At 43.9% G+C, this 14,871-nt stretch overlaps 1 protein-coding gene across 1 annotated transcript in view; it reads left to right on the forward strand.

The window, feature by feature from the left end:
* NWD2 (NACHT and WD repeat domain containing 2) overlaps nucleotides 1–14,871 on the forward strand; it is a 188,268-nt gene extending 173,397 nt beyond the window's left edge. The window contains exons 6-7 of the mRNA XM_003801624.1: nucleotides 3,364–3,953; nucleotides 8,655–14,871. Coding sequence (XP_003801672.1) covers nucleotides 3,364–3,953; nucleotides 8,655–12,587 — 4,523 coding nt within the window. The 3' untranslated portion in view covers nucleotides 12,588–14,871. The remainder of the gene's footprint in view (nucleotides 1–3,363; nucleotides 3,954–8,654) is intronic.

Below are 14,871 nucleotides of genomic sequence, written 5' to 3' on the forward strand. Positions count from 1 at the left end.
GAAATTATGAATAAAAGTTCACCCAAATCATCATGGTGCACCTTGCCTCTAAAATAACTCTGTAGAATTGACTTTCTATAATGTCATTCATTTATTCAGGTGTGTTTATTATGTCTGTACCATACCTGGCATTCTGTGGACAGTATCTTTTTTTTTTTTTTTGAGACAGAGTCTCACTATGTCACCCTGGGTAGAGGGCTGTGGCATCACAGCTCACAGCAACCTCCAACTCTTGGGCTTAAGTGATTCTCTTGCCTCAGCCTCCCAAGTAGCTGAAACTACAGGCGCCCGCCACAACACCTGGCTATTTTTGTTGTTGTTGTTGTTGTTGCAGTTGTTTAGCAGGCCCAGGCCAAGTTCATGTGGCTGGCCCTGTGACCACTGTGCTATGGGCACCAAACCTGTGTACAGCATCTTTTTCCCACCTGAGCCAAACTTAGATGGGCGCTGCCAACTTGATGTATCCATCTCTTCCTGTTTGTAATCAGCATTCCTGATTGGCACTCCTTCCATGGAGGTGAAAACATGGCAGTTCCAGTACAGCTATTTTCTAGGAGTGCAGTGTGGGAGCACATGCCTCTGATTATCAGACATTCTGTAGAGAGACTAGAGTTTGACCACTTTCTCTTCATGATGTTCTCAGAATGTCACGTTCTGAGAATTCAGTAGAAAAGCGATGGGCCCAAGGACATCCTCTGCAGGAGCTCGTGATGTCCTGACTTCCTGCATCTTCCCTGCTCTGTGTTATAACAAGTTTTCACTCTTCTTTGAGAAGAGTAGACAAATGTTATATAAACTCCTTTACCTGTCTTCCTTGAACAACTCACCTGATTAAACCCTTTGTAAAAATGTACTGACACATATGACACAGCTCAGTGAAAATTAGTGGCTGTAAACATCTTTTTCACTGGAGTCAAAAAAAATTGTTTTTTTTTCTTTTTTTGAGACAGAGTCTCACTTTCTTGCCCCCCAGTAGAGTGCTGTAGAGTCATAGCTCACAGCAGCCTCAAACTCTTGGACTTAAGTGATTCTCTTGCCTCAGCCTCACAAGTAGTTGGAACTACAGGTGCACACCCCCCCCCACACAATGCCCAGCTATTTATTTATTTATTTATTTATTTTGCAGTTTTTGGCCAGGGGCTGGTTTGAACCTACCACCTGCAGTACATGGGGCCAGCGCCCCACTCCTTTGAGCCACAGGCGCTGCCTTACTTTTTTTTTTAAGACAAGGTCACACTCTTGCTCAAGCTGGTCTCAAACTCCTGAGCTCAAGCAATCCACCAGCCTCAGCCTCCCAGAGTACTGGGATTGCAGGTATAAGCCACTGCACCCAGCAGGAGTCAAAATTTTCAATCAGTGTCTATCGTTACTGAAAAAATAATTATCATAGGAGTTCTACTGAAAGGTACTATTTTTAGTAAAATTCTCACCTTCCTGAATGACTACATGATAGAACATCTGTATGTGAGTTCTGGGTTTTGCTTGATGTTAGTGTTGTGTCCAGCATAGAATTCTTTTTCATTTTATGGGCAGACAAGCCCAACGTATTCAGAGCTTCCCTGTAGAAATTCACAGCCTGAGATCCAGGCACCTGCAGATTTGGTAACTCGTGTGGGCTGGCTTCTTGTTAACAGACAGCTATCTTTGTGCTGTCTCTCATATGGCAGGAGAGACAAGTAGGGCTTCCAGTACTACTTGTAGTCATGAGGGCTCCCAACTATCCCACCTCCTAATACCGTCACACTGGTGATTAAGTTTCAACATATGTATTTGGGGGAGACCAAACATTCAATCTACAGTACTCCATAATGGCTTTTTCCCTCAGCACTGTCTGTTTTCTCTCACCAATGCATCCCAAGTGACTACCAGCATGCCTGGCACATAGTAGGTACTCCACAAAGACCCCGTTGGACAAATGAAAGGAAGGATAGAGGGGAGGGAGGGAGAAAGAGAGGAATCAGGGAAGGAAGGATAGCCAGCCAATTTTTAAAGTCTGCTTGCCTGGCTCGGCACCTGTAGCTCACCAGCTAGGGTGCCAGCCATATACACTGGAGCTGGTGGGTTTGAACCCAACCTGGGCCTGCCAAACAACAATGACAATTGCACCAAAAAATAATAGCTGGGTGCTGTTGTGGGCACCTGTAGTCCCAGCTACTTGGGAGGCTGAGGCAAGAGAATTGCTTAAGCCCAAGAGTTTGAGGTTGCTGTGAACTGTGATACCACAGCACTCTACCGAGGGCAACAAAATGAGACTCTGTCTCAAAAAAAAAAAAAAAAGTCTGCTTGCGTTTAAATTTCTTTCCTTTTGGTTCAATTATTTTATTTTTAATTTTCTTCTCTGCACAAGGATATTTTCTTTTTTTTTTTTTTTTTGAGACAGAGCCTCAAGCTGTCCCCCTGGGCAGAGTGCCGTGGCATTACAGCTCACAGCAACCTCCAACTCCTGGGCTCAAGCGAGTCTCCTGCCTCCGCCTCCCAAGTAGCTGGGACCACAGGCGCCCGCCACAACGCCCGGCTATTTTTTGGTTTTGGTTGCAGCCGTCATTGTTGTTTGGCGGGTCCGGGCTGGGGATTCGAACCCACCACCTTAGGTGTACGTGGCTGGCGCCCTAGCCGATTGAGCTATAGGCGCTGAGCCAGGATATTTTCATTTTTACTTCTCCAGTTTTAAATGTTCTTAAAAGGACTCAAATGATATATAATGTATATTCACTTCTATGCAAGCATATATATTGTAACTCATCATATGGTTTGTTTTAGAAGAAATAAAGTCATACATTAAGTGATTTTTCTGTGCCCATTCTGATGAATATAATGGGATCTAACAGGGATGTAGGTCATCCAGACTGATCAGAAATCAGAACATGATCGCGTTTTGCCTTAAAACGTGCTTTTGTGTTTCCATTTGAACATATCTGTCTAGGGCTCAATACACCACCAACAAAATGATGAAACCACATTTTCAAGAGCAGACTGACCAGGAACAATTAAACTAGCTACAGCATTCAGCTACCTCCTCTTACTCTCCTGACCCAAACTGGTCCCTGCTGTGAGAACCAGTAGACTATGAGAGCAAAGCTAGCAGCAAACGAAGGCCCACTATAAACATGCTGTTTTCTGTATTGCACTGGCATCCAGCCTCTCCCTAGATTGGGGAGAAAATTAAATAATTTTATTTGATACTGATTGTTCTGGAGGCTACTTAGGAAAAAACAAGGAATTAGGAAATTATTCTAAAAACTACTTTGCTACAAATGATGAGCAAAATAATAAACCACTCGCAACTGAAGGTTGAGCATTGAGAACGTGGGTGCATTGCTCCTCTGTGCCAAGCAGTAAACTCCTAATCTTATTTTCTTTCAGCTATAGAGGATGAGTTTGACTTTGCTCTAGGAAAGCAAACACCAGCATTCCTGAAGAAGTGTGTTTGCTACATCAGGAAAATTGCTAACATCGAGCGCTTCGTGAAAATCCCAGAGATGGGGAAGTACATGGATATCACTGGAACAGAACCAAGGATTATTCGGGACCCAGAAGCCCAAGAGAAGCTGATAAAACTCAGGGATGAATTTATTCCTACTATTGTCGCATCATCTAATCTGAGAGTGTACACGTCTGTTACTCATTGTGACATGAAACTAGGCTATTCCCAAGAAATAGAAAATCATTACATCGAAGGACTTGGCAAACAATTTTATGAAGATATGATTGATATCATTCAGGCAACGGTACAGCAGAATTTTGACACTGAAACTGATACGCTCTACGATGAAATCCTTCAACATTCGTCATTGTGTAAAACATATGCCTCCTTCTATGAGTACAAATGTGAATCTCTAAACATAGTGCATAAATATATCCTTCCAAGCAAAACCGGGCACATCAACCCTCTTATTGTATATGGTGGACCGTGCACCGGGAAGACCCTTCTGTTAGCAGAAGTAGCAAAGAAGGTAAAAGCCCGTTCTTTCCCATGCATAATTGTAAAAGCTTTTACTTTGGGAAAATGCTAGATTGATCAGATTCACTTCCGTTTTCTTTGTTTACTACCTGAATTATAATTAGTCTTTGTGGAAGGGTTACTTCAGTGCTTCTTTTTCGTGGGTATAATGGTTCGATGCAGAGCTCCAGACTCATGGGCTGGGCTTGAAAGCAGCTTTATTTTTCCTCTCACTGTCTGGTTCTGCTGTAGGCTGGCTGCCCGTGCAGTTGGGTGAATAGCAGGGCAGATCCCAATACCTCTGCTCATTCCTCTCAGACAAGGACAAGCCCTCCCCTCACTTCCAGTCACTAAATCAGTCTCAGTTCAGCAATTATCCATATAAGAATAATAAATAAAACAGTCAGTCTACACTTTTCCCCCTTCGCTGTGACCTGCTATAAGGAAGGTGCCTACAGTGGAAATAGGGACATGGGGACATGGGCATCTTCTTCCGTTTTTCTTGGAGCATGTCCTCCCTCCTTTCCTAACCAAGCCACATATATTATCCCTAGAGCAGTGGTTCTCAACCTTCCCAGTGCCACAGACCTTTAATACAGTTCCTGTGGGTCGTGACCCACAGGTTGAGAACTGCTGTCCTAGAGTGTTGTGGTTTAGGGGATATAGGATCAAGTGGCCAGAACGTTCTTACTTTTCTGAACTGGACTCTGAACTTTTTGTTCTTAGCAAGTGTTTAGCTCCAACTCCCTTCTCTTCTGAGGCCTTTTAATGATTCCCAGCAGGTCCTTCCCCACCCCGGCCCCCTCCTCTGTCTCCTCCCTGAGAATCACTCATCTATAGTTCCCTGGACTCAGGGAAAGCTATCTTTGCTCCAGCTGGTACTTCCTCAGCTCCTAGACCTCCAGAAATACACTTCCAGCATCTGTCCTTCTGCTAAGACTCTCTCCATGGCCCAGTACACTCTTAGGGCCTGGGAAAAGTGAAACAGAGACACTTGGCAGCCCACTCTGGCCGGCAGCCCACTCTGGCCTACAGCCCACTCTGGTACAGGGGAAACACTCAAGTATCATTTTGCCCTGAGAAACTCTAGACCTCCAGGCCCATCCCAGACACCAGCCCTGCCTTGCTCCCCCATTGGAGCAGCCACCCAGCCTCAGTTGCTCAACCTGCACACTTCCCAGATGTCGTGGGACACCAGATGCCCACATCCCCCGTGCTGTATGGGCCACTCTATAAGTGGCCGCTAAAGCTCCTTCCTGTCAGCTAGGGATGAAGGTTGGGGAAGAGGTGATAAGAAGTATAACCCACAGCTCCAAAATCTCACCTCTCCTGTCTCCTTTTTCAGGCCAGAGGTAGGTTGCCCTCTTAGCAGCAGAACTGGCTTTCAGAACCTCCCTTTCAAGTCCCGGGTCGTGGTCTAGAACCTCACTTTGGAATGTGCTGTCTACTAACTTGGTTCCTTAGCCTGAACTGGATGGAACTAGTTCTAGTTTTTAAACTCCTGTTTCCTTAGTGTCAAAGTCTGGTGGTTTATTCTGGTGTTATCTTGATGTTCTTCCCATGGTTAGTTACTATCTTAAGAACAGAGCTATGTTTAAGTTTATGAATATTCTCATAATCTGTCACACTACATAATCTCAATTGGTCATTTTGAGGTCAAGAACAGAGACAGGTGCATTGTATAAAATGTGGAAAGGATGGTCTGAAGTAATCTCACAGGTGAAAATCAAGTATATCTAATTTACCCTTGAAAAGTCCTTAGGAAGGCTAATTTATCTTTTCTTAATATGTCAAGCCCAGATGGCTTTGATTCTTGGGTTAGAATAGTGGTACCTATTTTTCTCTGAGCATCAGATGAAGTAGCGGGTTTGCACCAGCAAAACTGTGTATGTGAGTGTCCTTGAACACTCATTTGTACGTGTGTCTTCAAGTAAGGAAAACAGTAACACAATGAGGGCCACATGTGAACTGAAATCAAATGAGGAACCATTCCTGTACACCAGCGGTTCTCAACCTGTGGGTCACGATGCCTTTGTAACTATGAAAATACATCACACCATTAGGAAGGTTGAGAATCACCATTTCACACTCACTCTCTGGAGGAGGGAAAGATAAGGGCAGTTGGAGAAAACAAATATTGTCGAATTTGACTGAGTGGAAGGTTCGTGGGACACATGTGCACCTGCCCGAGCACAGCAGGTCAGGGTCACACGAGTGGTACGGATACCCCTGTGCAGATAGGCAGTCCTGGCAAGGCAGAGTGTGGGGCTGGTCGGGACTTGATCAACATCAGAGATGATTTTCTGAGCTCTCCCTCTCCTGGGTATTTCGTTCACTCACCTGAGTCTGTCTACTGACAGTCCAGGATTCTGGGCCCCCAGGAAGTGGTACCCATTTCTGGGACTCTTCCCAGTGCTTCACTTGCCTGTCCCCTGGGGAATGTACACTGCTGTGACCTCACGTCCCCCCACACATGCAGCCAGACCTCTCATGTTCATCTCCTGTGTAACTCAACCTTCCCACAAACATGACATCCTGATGACAGGCCTGCTCTCTACAGACAACCCATCCGCCACGTGTGATTGGGAGGCGGGGGGAGCATGCTTACAATCATCATAAGTGATCGATGTAAGAAGAGACAAATGAGTTTTCTGATTTGCCTTCAATGACAAGATTATCTTCCTAGAAATCAGTTTTAAAGACTGTAGCTAAAGAACAACAAAATACTTTCCTTAATAGCTGGTTATGAAACTGACATCCATAAATCTTTCCTAATCTTATTCATGCCTTAACCTGAACTATCTCTTGAAGAAGCAAATTTCATAAACTTGCTTGCTAATGTGTAAAATAAAACTTCCTTTTCTAAGGAGTATCCTCGGTACATTTCAATGATTACTGGAAAAGTAAGAATACTCTTTGTTGCGTTTTATACTTTGAGTATATTCCTCCTCATTCTTGCCTTTCCAGACAGAAAAATACTAAACTTAATAGCCCTCTTATATATTTTATCTCTGTAGTTTTTCACAAGTTAAACAAAAAATTAAAAAGTACTTAACATGAAAGATATGTCTTCTGGCTCAGTGCCTGTGGCTCAAGTGGCTAAGGCTCCAGCCTAAGGTGGCGGGTTCAAATCCAGCCCGGGCCCACCAAACAACAATGATGGCTGCAACCAAAAAATAGCCAGGGCATTGTGGCGGGCGCCTGTGGTCCCAGCTACTTGGGAGGCGGAGGCAGGAGACTCGCTTGAGCCCAGGAGTTGGAGGTTGCTGCGAGCTGTGATGCCACGGCACTCTACCCAGGGGGATAGCTTGAGGCTCTGTCTCAAAAAAGAAAGATATGTCTTCTAGCCCAACTTCATCTCTTGGTGACCACTGCTCTCTCAGCAAGTTATTTATCCAGCCTGGGCCTCAATTTCCTCCTCTATTAAATGATACTGTAACCCCGTTTTTAGAAAGATCATGTGAGCACCGAGGATGGCACATTTATATGTATAATGAACCATCTCTTATAAAACACAACGTTTAACCAAACTGTTAACCAGCATTATGTATATTTTATGACAAAGATAAATAATAATAACTATGGTTCTCTAACACCACAATAAAGTAAAAATTCTCTAAAACATAAAAGATTATATTCAATACAATTTTAGTACTGAATATTTTTATTGCATTCTAATGAATTGGAAATTTAGTCAGCCACTTATGGTGTTATATGCTTTCAATTAATGAAAATCTTTAACTCAATATAATGTGTAAATCATTACTCAATTCCTTCATTTTAAAAAGCTTCTACTCTGAGAAGATGAGGCAGGTAGATGGCTTGAGCTCAGGAGCTCAAGACCAACCTGAGCAAGAGTGAGATCCCTAAAAATTAAAATCTCTAAAAAAGATCCCTAAAAATTAAAATCTCCCCTAATCTCTAAAAATTAGCAGGCACCTGTAGTCCCAGCTACTTGGGAGGATTGCTTGAGCCCAAGAGTTTGACATTGCTGTGAGCTATGATGCCACAGCACTCTACTCAGGGCAACAGAGTGAGACTCTATCTCAAAAATAAATAAATAAAAAGCTCCTACTATGTGCCAGTAGCTGTGCCAGGAAATAGGCGTTCAGTTCAGTGATGCCAAATTGACCACCCTAGATATTTGGATTTATAGTTTACAAAATGTTTTGAATCTTTTAGAATATATGCTAAATGTTTCCTTATAATCAAATAATACTGTTACCACTATTTTACCACCTTCAGTAAGGATAATCCTGAAGATCTCACCTATAGATTAGAGTAAATAAACTTTGTGGCCATTCTGTGGCCTTCTCAGATTTTCCCATTTCTTGGTTGTAGGTTACTTTCTGCATGGTGGGGGTTACCAGAAGTCTGAGCTCTGGAGAGAGGAAATGTTATTGTACATGACCATGTAAATACATTTTAGCATCGTAAATTCCACTTTTGTTTTTTAAATTTCAGATTAATATGAGAGTTCAAATGATGAGGTTACTTTGTTTGCATTTGTAAGGTAAAGTTCAAGTTGTAGTTGAGCCATTCACCCAGGGGGTGTGGTATATACATCGTGCCCATTAGGTGAGAGCACATGACTCCTCCTCCCTCCTTGTCTTTCCCTTTTCCCTCTCCTCCCTCCCCCTTCATCGAATTTAATTGTGTTTTTCTCTCATGTGGGCATGCAGCTGTTTATCTATACTCCATTTTTATGTTGCAGGCTTATGGCTGGTTACATGAAGACACGGGACCAGAATCTGACCCAGTAATAGTCGTGAGATTTCTAGGAACAACAGACATGAGTACTGACCTGAGGACTCTCCTTCTGAGTGTTTGTGAACAATTGGCGATTAACTATCGGTGTCTGGTTCAAAGCTACCCTAAGAAGATTCACGACCTCCGTGACTTATTTATAAACCTTCTGAATGAGTCTTCATTGCAGAGACCTCTAGTCATCATATTCGATGCCCTAGAGCAGCTGTCAGAGAACGAGGAAGCCAGGAAGCTCTGGTGGCTCCCAGCTCACCTTCCCCGCTTTGTACGAATAGTTCTGTCCACACTGCCCAACAAACACGGGATCCTGCAGAAACTAAGGTGCCTTATCCATGAGGAAGACAACTACATTGAGCTGATTCCCCGGGACAGAAAGATGTGCAGCCAGGTCCTCAAGCATCAGCTGCTTCGAGTCAAAAGAAAGGTCACTTCAGGCCAGCAGATTTATGTGAACAACGCATTCTCCAAGTGCACGCTGCCAATGTTTGTGAACCTTACCTTCAGGGAGGTGAGACACTGGAGATCTCACAAAGATGTCGATGAATCCTCCCTCTGCGTCACTGTTCATGAAAGTATAGAGCAGTTGTTCTGGTCCTTGGAGAAGAAGTGTGGTCAGAAGCTGGTCTCCAGGGCTCTTGGGTACATCACCATGGCCAAAATGGGTTTGAGTGAAATGGAGCTGGAAGATGTGTTAGCCCTGGACAACAGTGTAATGAACGAGCTCAGTGAGAACACCAGGCCCAGCAACCCCCTGAGAGTCCCTTATTTGTACATCGCGAGACTCAAGGAGGGTCTCAGTGGATACTTAATAGAAAGACATGTGAAGAATGTCACGCTCCTGGTCTGGGCCAACAGACACCTGCAGCTCATAGCCCAAAAGCTCTATCTGCAAGACGACAGTCACCTGCGTGAAATGCACACCATCTTGGCAGACTATTTTCTGGGCGTCTGGTCAGGGGGCAGGAGGAAAGCTTTCTGCCTTGAAGACTCCTACTTGAATGGCTGCCTGGACTTGGAGAGCAGAAGCCTCCTGGAGGAAGAAAAGCACTTCATGGAACAAGCTTCCTTTGACAGGCAGGCCCCAGACCAACCCTGGGTCTTCCAGTGTAATCCATTGGAGCCCGATATCTTTTTTGTCAATCATCGGAAAATGTCTGAGCTGCTGTACCACCTGACGAGGTGTGGGAAAACCGACGACCTGCTCTACGGCATCATCATGAACTTCAGCTGGCTTTACACCATGATCAAAATTGGCCAGTTCGACAAAGTGCTTTCAGACATCGAGCTGGCTTACAACTACTCTCAAGAGAAAGAGCTGAAGTTCCTGGCCAGCACCCTCCGTGGCATCAGAAACAAGGTCATTGCGTTTCCTGGCTCCCTTTCTGCAGAGCTCCAACAAAGACTGCTGCCTGTTATAAGTTCTCTGCCCAAACTGAGACACCTTCTTTTAGAATGTGACAAAGATGGGCCAAAATACTGCTCCATTGTACCACTGCATTCATCCATGGATGTCACGTACAGCCCCGAGCGCCTTCCCTTGTCATCCAGTCACCTGCATGTCACGGAGATTCTGCCTACTTGTAACCCCAGTACCGTCCTCACGGCTTTAGAAAACGGTTCCATCAGCACGTGGGACGTAGAGACTCGCCAGCTGCTCAGGCAAATCACCACAGCCCAGTCTGTCATCCTGGGCATGAAACTCACTGGAGATGAAAAGTACCTGGTGGTGGCTACGACAAATAACACCCTGCTGATCTATGACAACGTGAATTCTTGTCTTTTGTCAGAAGTGGAAATCAAAGGGACCAAGCTTGCAAGCAGCCCCACCTACATCAATGGCTTCACACTGTCCGTCAAGCACGCCCTTGCCTGGCTGGAGGCCAGCAAAGATGTCACAGTCATCGACCTGCTTTATGGCTGGCCGCTTTACCAGTTCCACTGCTGGTACGAAGTGACATGTGTCCAGTGCTCTCTGGATGGTTTGTATGCTTTCTGTGGACAGTACCTAAACACGACCACCATATTCCATTTAGGAAGTGGAGAAAAGTTATGTACAGTGGCATCAGAATTCTCAGGTGGGTTTGTGAAGTTTCTTCTTATCCTGGACACAGCTCAAGAAATGGTTATGGTAGATAGCGAGGGAAGTCTTTCTGTTTGGAACACTGAGGACATTGCCAGCCCCCAGCTGACTGATGACTTTGACTGCCGGAGAGAAGACAGTGACGTGGTTAGCATTGAACTTTCAGAGGACCAAAGTGCAATTCTGATCTGTAAAGCTCTCAGCATCGAGCTCTTAGACACAGGCATGTGGAAAGTGGCTGAGAAGTTCAGGGCCAAGCACAATGAACGCTTTATATCTGCCGTGCTATCCAAAAACGGAGACTGTATCATTGCGACCATGGAAAATACCTCAGCTGTGTTTTTTTGGAGGCGAGACACGGGGCAGTGTATGGCTAGCCTACAGGAAATCTCAGGTTCCATAGTTAAGTTGGTGAAATCTAGTCACCACAATATGCTACTGTCTTTATCAACCAGTGGTGTCCTCTCCATCTGGGACATAGATATAATCACAGCCATGTCCAACATAGATAAGACTGGAAAACCCATCCAGAGTCTGGTATTGCCTGCCAGAGGGGAAATCATTTACTCCCTAGATGGCTCCGATTGTGTTCATAAGTGGAACTTCAGCAGCGGGTTCATCGAAGCAGTATTCAAGCACGAAGGCATAGTGGAACACTGTGTCTTAACATCTGCCGGGGACATAATGGTGACATCGGATGACAAAAGCAGCCAGTATGTCTGGCACACTGGCAGCGGGGAAAACCTCTTTAGAATTAACGGGCAGAGAATATCTCAGCTGCTGATTACACACAATGACCAGTTTGTGGTCTCTCTCTGTGAGGAAAATGCCTCCAGGGTTTGGAGACTGGCCACAGGCCACAGGGTCTGCAACATTCTGACCACTCTACAGAATGCCTTCATCACGTCTGCAAACACCTTTGTCGTGGGCATGACGAAAAGCAAAGTGTTGGCAGTCAGTCTCTGGACCGGAAGTATCACCAAGAAGTTTTGCTGTGAAGACGGGACCACCATTGTGAATTTTAAATTAATCCCCGACTGTCCCGACATCGTTGTGTTCATCACGTCAGCGGAGACCGTGAACCTGTGGAGTCTGACGGATGAAGTGATCTGTCGGCGCGTGCAACTTCCCAGCAACTTCTTGAAAAACCTGGAGGATTTTGAAATTTCTCCCAATGGAAAGCTGGGCATTATATCCAGGGGAGATGAAAACATCAACGTGCTGGATTTGCATAGTGGTAAATTACGGGTGGTTCACGCCTCTGGCACCATCTGGCGGCAGAGGTTGTCTCGAGATGGTCGCTACCTGGTGTACATTTGTTTCCGAAATGGGGAAGAAGAGGATGAAAATGGTGCCATATCCAGTTTAATAGTGATGAGACTGGCAGATGGCAAAAATATCGGTGCTTGTTCCCTTTACAAAACACCAACCTTCCTTGCACTCTCTCAGAGGCACCTGCACATTATTGTGGGCTTTGACGATGGGAGCATAGGCATCTATACAGTAGTAGACCGCGTGGACGCTGCACTGAAAATTAAAATCGCCACCTCAAATAGCAGACAGATTTTCAACAATGCAACACAGACATCCAGGCCAAAGACTAACAGTTACTGTTTCAAAGTGTCTGTGGATTGTTTATGGAGAGAGTCCACTGAGGTCTTTGCCAGGGACAGCCCCATCACAGTGACTGACTGCACAGAGAACAGTGAGGCCACGCCCTCCAAGAAATACAACTCCTGTTACGACCGCGTGTGCTCAGCCCTAGAATCCAGGGGCCACAGCTATGCCCCTGATAACTGACAAACTGTTTGTCCTGCTCAGCAGAAATATGTGACCCACATACAGAAGGGAAAACAAAAAAAAGATGTGTCCCAAATAATAAAAATATCCATTTCTTAAAAGACAGGAAAGATGATGGAATTTCAGAGTTTTATTAAGATGCTCATGAAACATACAAAAATATGGAATTGATTTGGGGTGTAGTCTTTTTGTCAAAGTGTCTCCAGAAATGAAAGAATAACAGTATTTCTAGTAGCATTTGATCAGCAAGCTCACCTGGAAGAGAGAAGATAAAAGTTTTTAATTCGCATTATGGTAAGAAGCAGTATGATTCGTCCCATTTGGTTCAGATGAAAGAGGCTGGAATTATATACCATATCGACCATTTGGACTGGAATTAGTTCTACAGGATCTGCTGAAATCATGAAGACAACAAGCTGTTTGGCTTCCGATGATTGTGTGATGTGTCAACATAGCCTTAATCTCTCTTTCCATTTTACAATCCCAACAACTGTGCCATCTAGTCTGCAGAAGAAAGGTCTAAAGGTGCAAAATAACGTAACAAAAATGCCCAGATGCATTCCCAGTTTCCTAAGAAACACGACATGAAATATGAGATGATGAACTAGATTGGGACAGGAAGTCACCACCACTGTCATAGGGCTACTGATCACGGAGGGTCAGTCTTTGTTAAAATACAGTTGCAACAACTGCATGCAAAGGTTTCTGCATAACAGAATATATGATTTTTAAACTATTCATTTCCTGGGTTGCAAAAGGACACATTTACTAAGAAGCCACAATCTTTTCACATCTTTTTGAAATGCATATTTGTGCTGGGTGTAAAAAGTGACAGAAAGGGCATTACGAATCTGCTCAAAACACCTGTTCACTTCTATCATTGTACCAACAAAAGTCTGTACTACTCAGTCAGTTGTATGGAAAATTATTTTCTAAATCCCTGCAGTTAATCTTAATAGAAAGCAAGCTTTCTCAACATGCCATCTCTGAGATGCTGGTGACATTTGCCTTACTCTTATTCCTCCTCTTTCCTGTGTAAAATGCAGATAGATGACCAAATACTCTGGGACAAACTGACTATGCCTGTCTTTGTGCTAAAATAGTCTATAAATCTTAAGGGTGTTCAAAGGTTCTTTACTGTCCCTGTTTGTAATCAATTTCTTACTTCTCCACACCGTATGTACATTCTTTATCTGTCACTCCCGGACTGAGGACTCCTCTGAGCCTTTTATAGTATTAATCCGTTTCAAAGCAGAAGCTGTGAAATGGTATTTCAATATTTTTTAAAAACTACTTCACCTATTTAAAAGAAAATATTACATCTGGAAAGGTGAAAGCGAGTGTCCTTCCTTCCATACCTTCCACGTGGCATGTCCTTGGACAGCTTTTCAGAAGGTGTCACGGGGGATGGTTTGGTTTTCTTTGAAAGTGGCAGTACTGGCTTTAGTAGTCAGAATAACACATGCAGAACTGACTTGCACTCAGTCGTTCAGTCCAGCTCCGCCATGAGCTCGCCATGCATCCCTAGACAGATCTTCAACCTCCCCCGTGTATCCTTTTCATCAATTTCAGAATATAGGTAGTAGTAGCTACTGCTATAGCCCTCCTAGGGAAATTGGACAGCAATGTGAGAAAAAAATACTATGACATCTTGATTATTGATGCTTATGGTTAAAATAAAGTGATCTAAACCACAGAGAATCCAAGTCAATTGTATTTCACTTTGGAAAGCAGTTTAACACGTAAGCCTACAAAGATGTGATTCAGTTATAAACACCCCACTTTGGGGTGAAAAACATTTTGCAGTATGGTTCCTCCTGGTCCAGCTACCAGTCAGGGAAGCGATAGCTCAGAGTCGGCCACCCACAAACAGATCACGTGAAGTTGATGGTGCCGGGTCAGAGCTTTAGAGATCTTTAGGCGGCATATTCTTACTCCTCTCATTATCAAGTCAACCTCTATGCCACACATTTCTAATAATTAAATGCCTAGATGGACTAAACGTAGTGTGTGAATGTTCTATGTAGAAGCCAATAGAGTGTAACAGTGACTTGAATGATTTTTTTCCTAACTTGTTTGCAACTGGTAGCTCATATTGAATGTTTTTATGTAAACTTTGTATTGTTGGGAAGAATTACCCAATCAGAGATTTATATTTTCATAAATGTTACATTTAGTTAAATTTTGTTACGGAGTTGTTACACTAGAAAATTATTTCAGTCTTCAAACAATATACAGTCTTGTGTATGTATTGTTTGTATGAATAAAAGAGAAGCCACTTAGA

This window comes from Otolemur garnettii, unplaced genomic scaffold (genome assembly GCF_000181295.1).
Source record: "Otolemur garnettii isolate 467f Iridium unplaced genomic scaffold, OtoGar3 scaffold00214, whole genome shotgun sequence".
Lineage (NCBI taxonomy): Eukaryota > Metazoa > Chordata > Mammalia > Primates > Galagidae > Otolemur > Otolemur garnettii.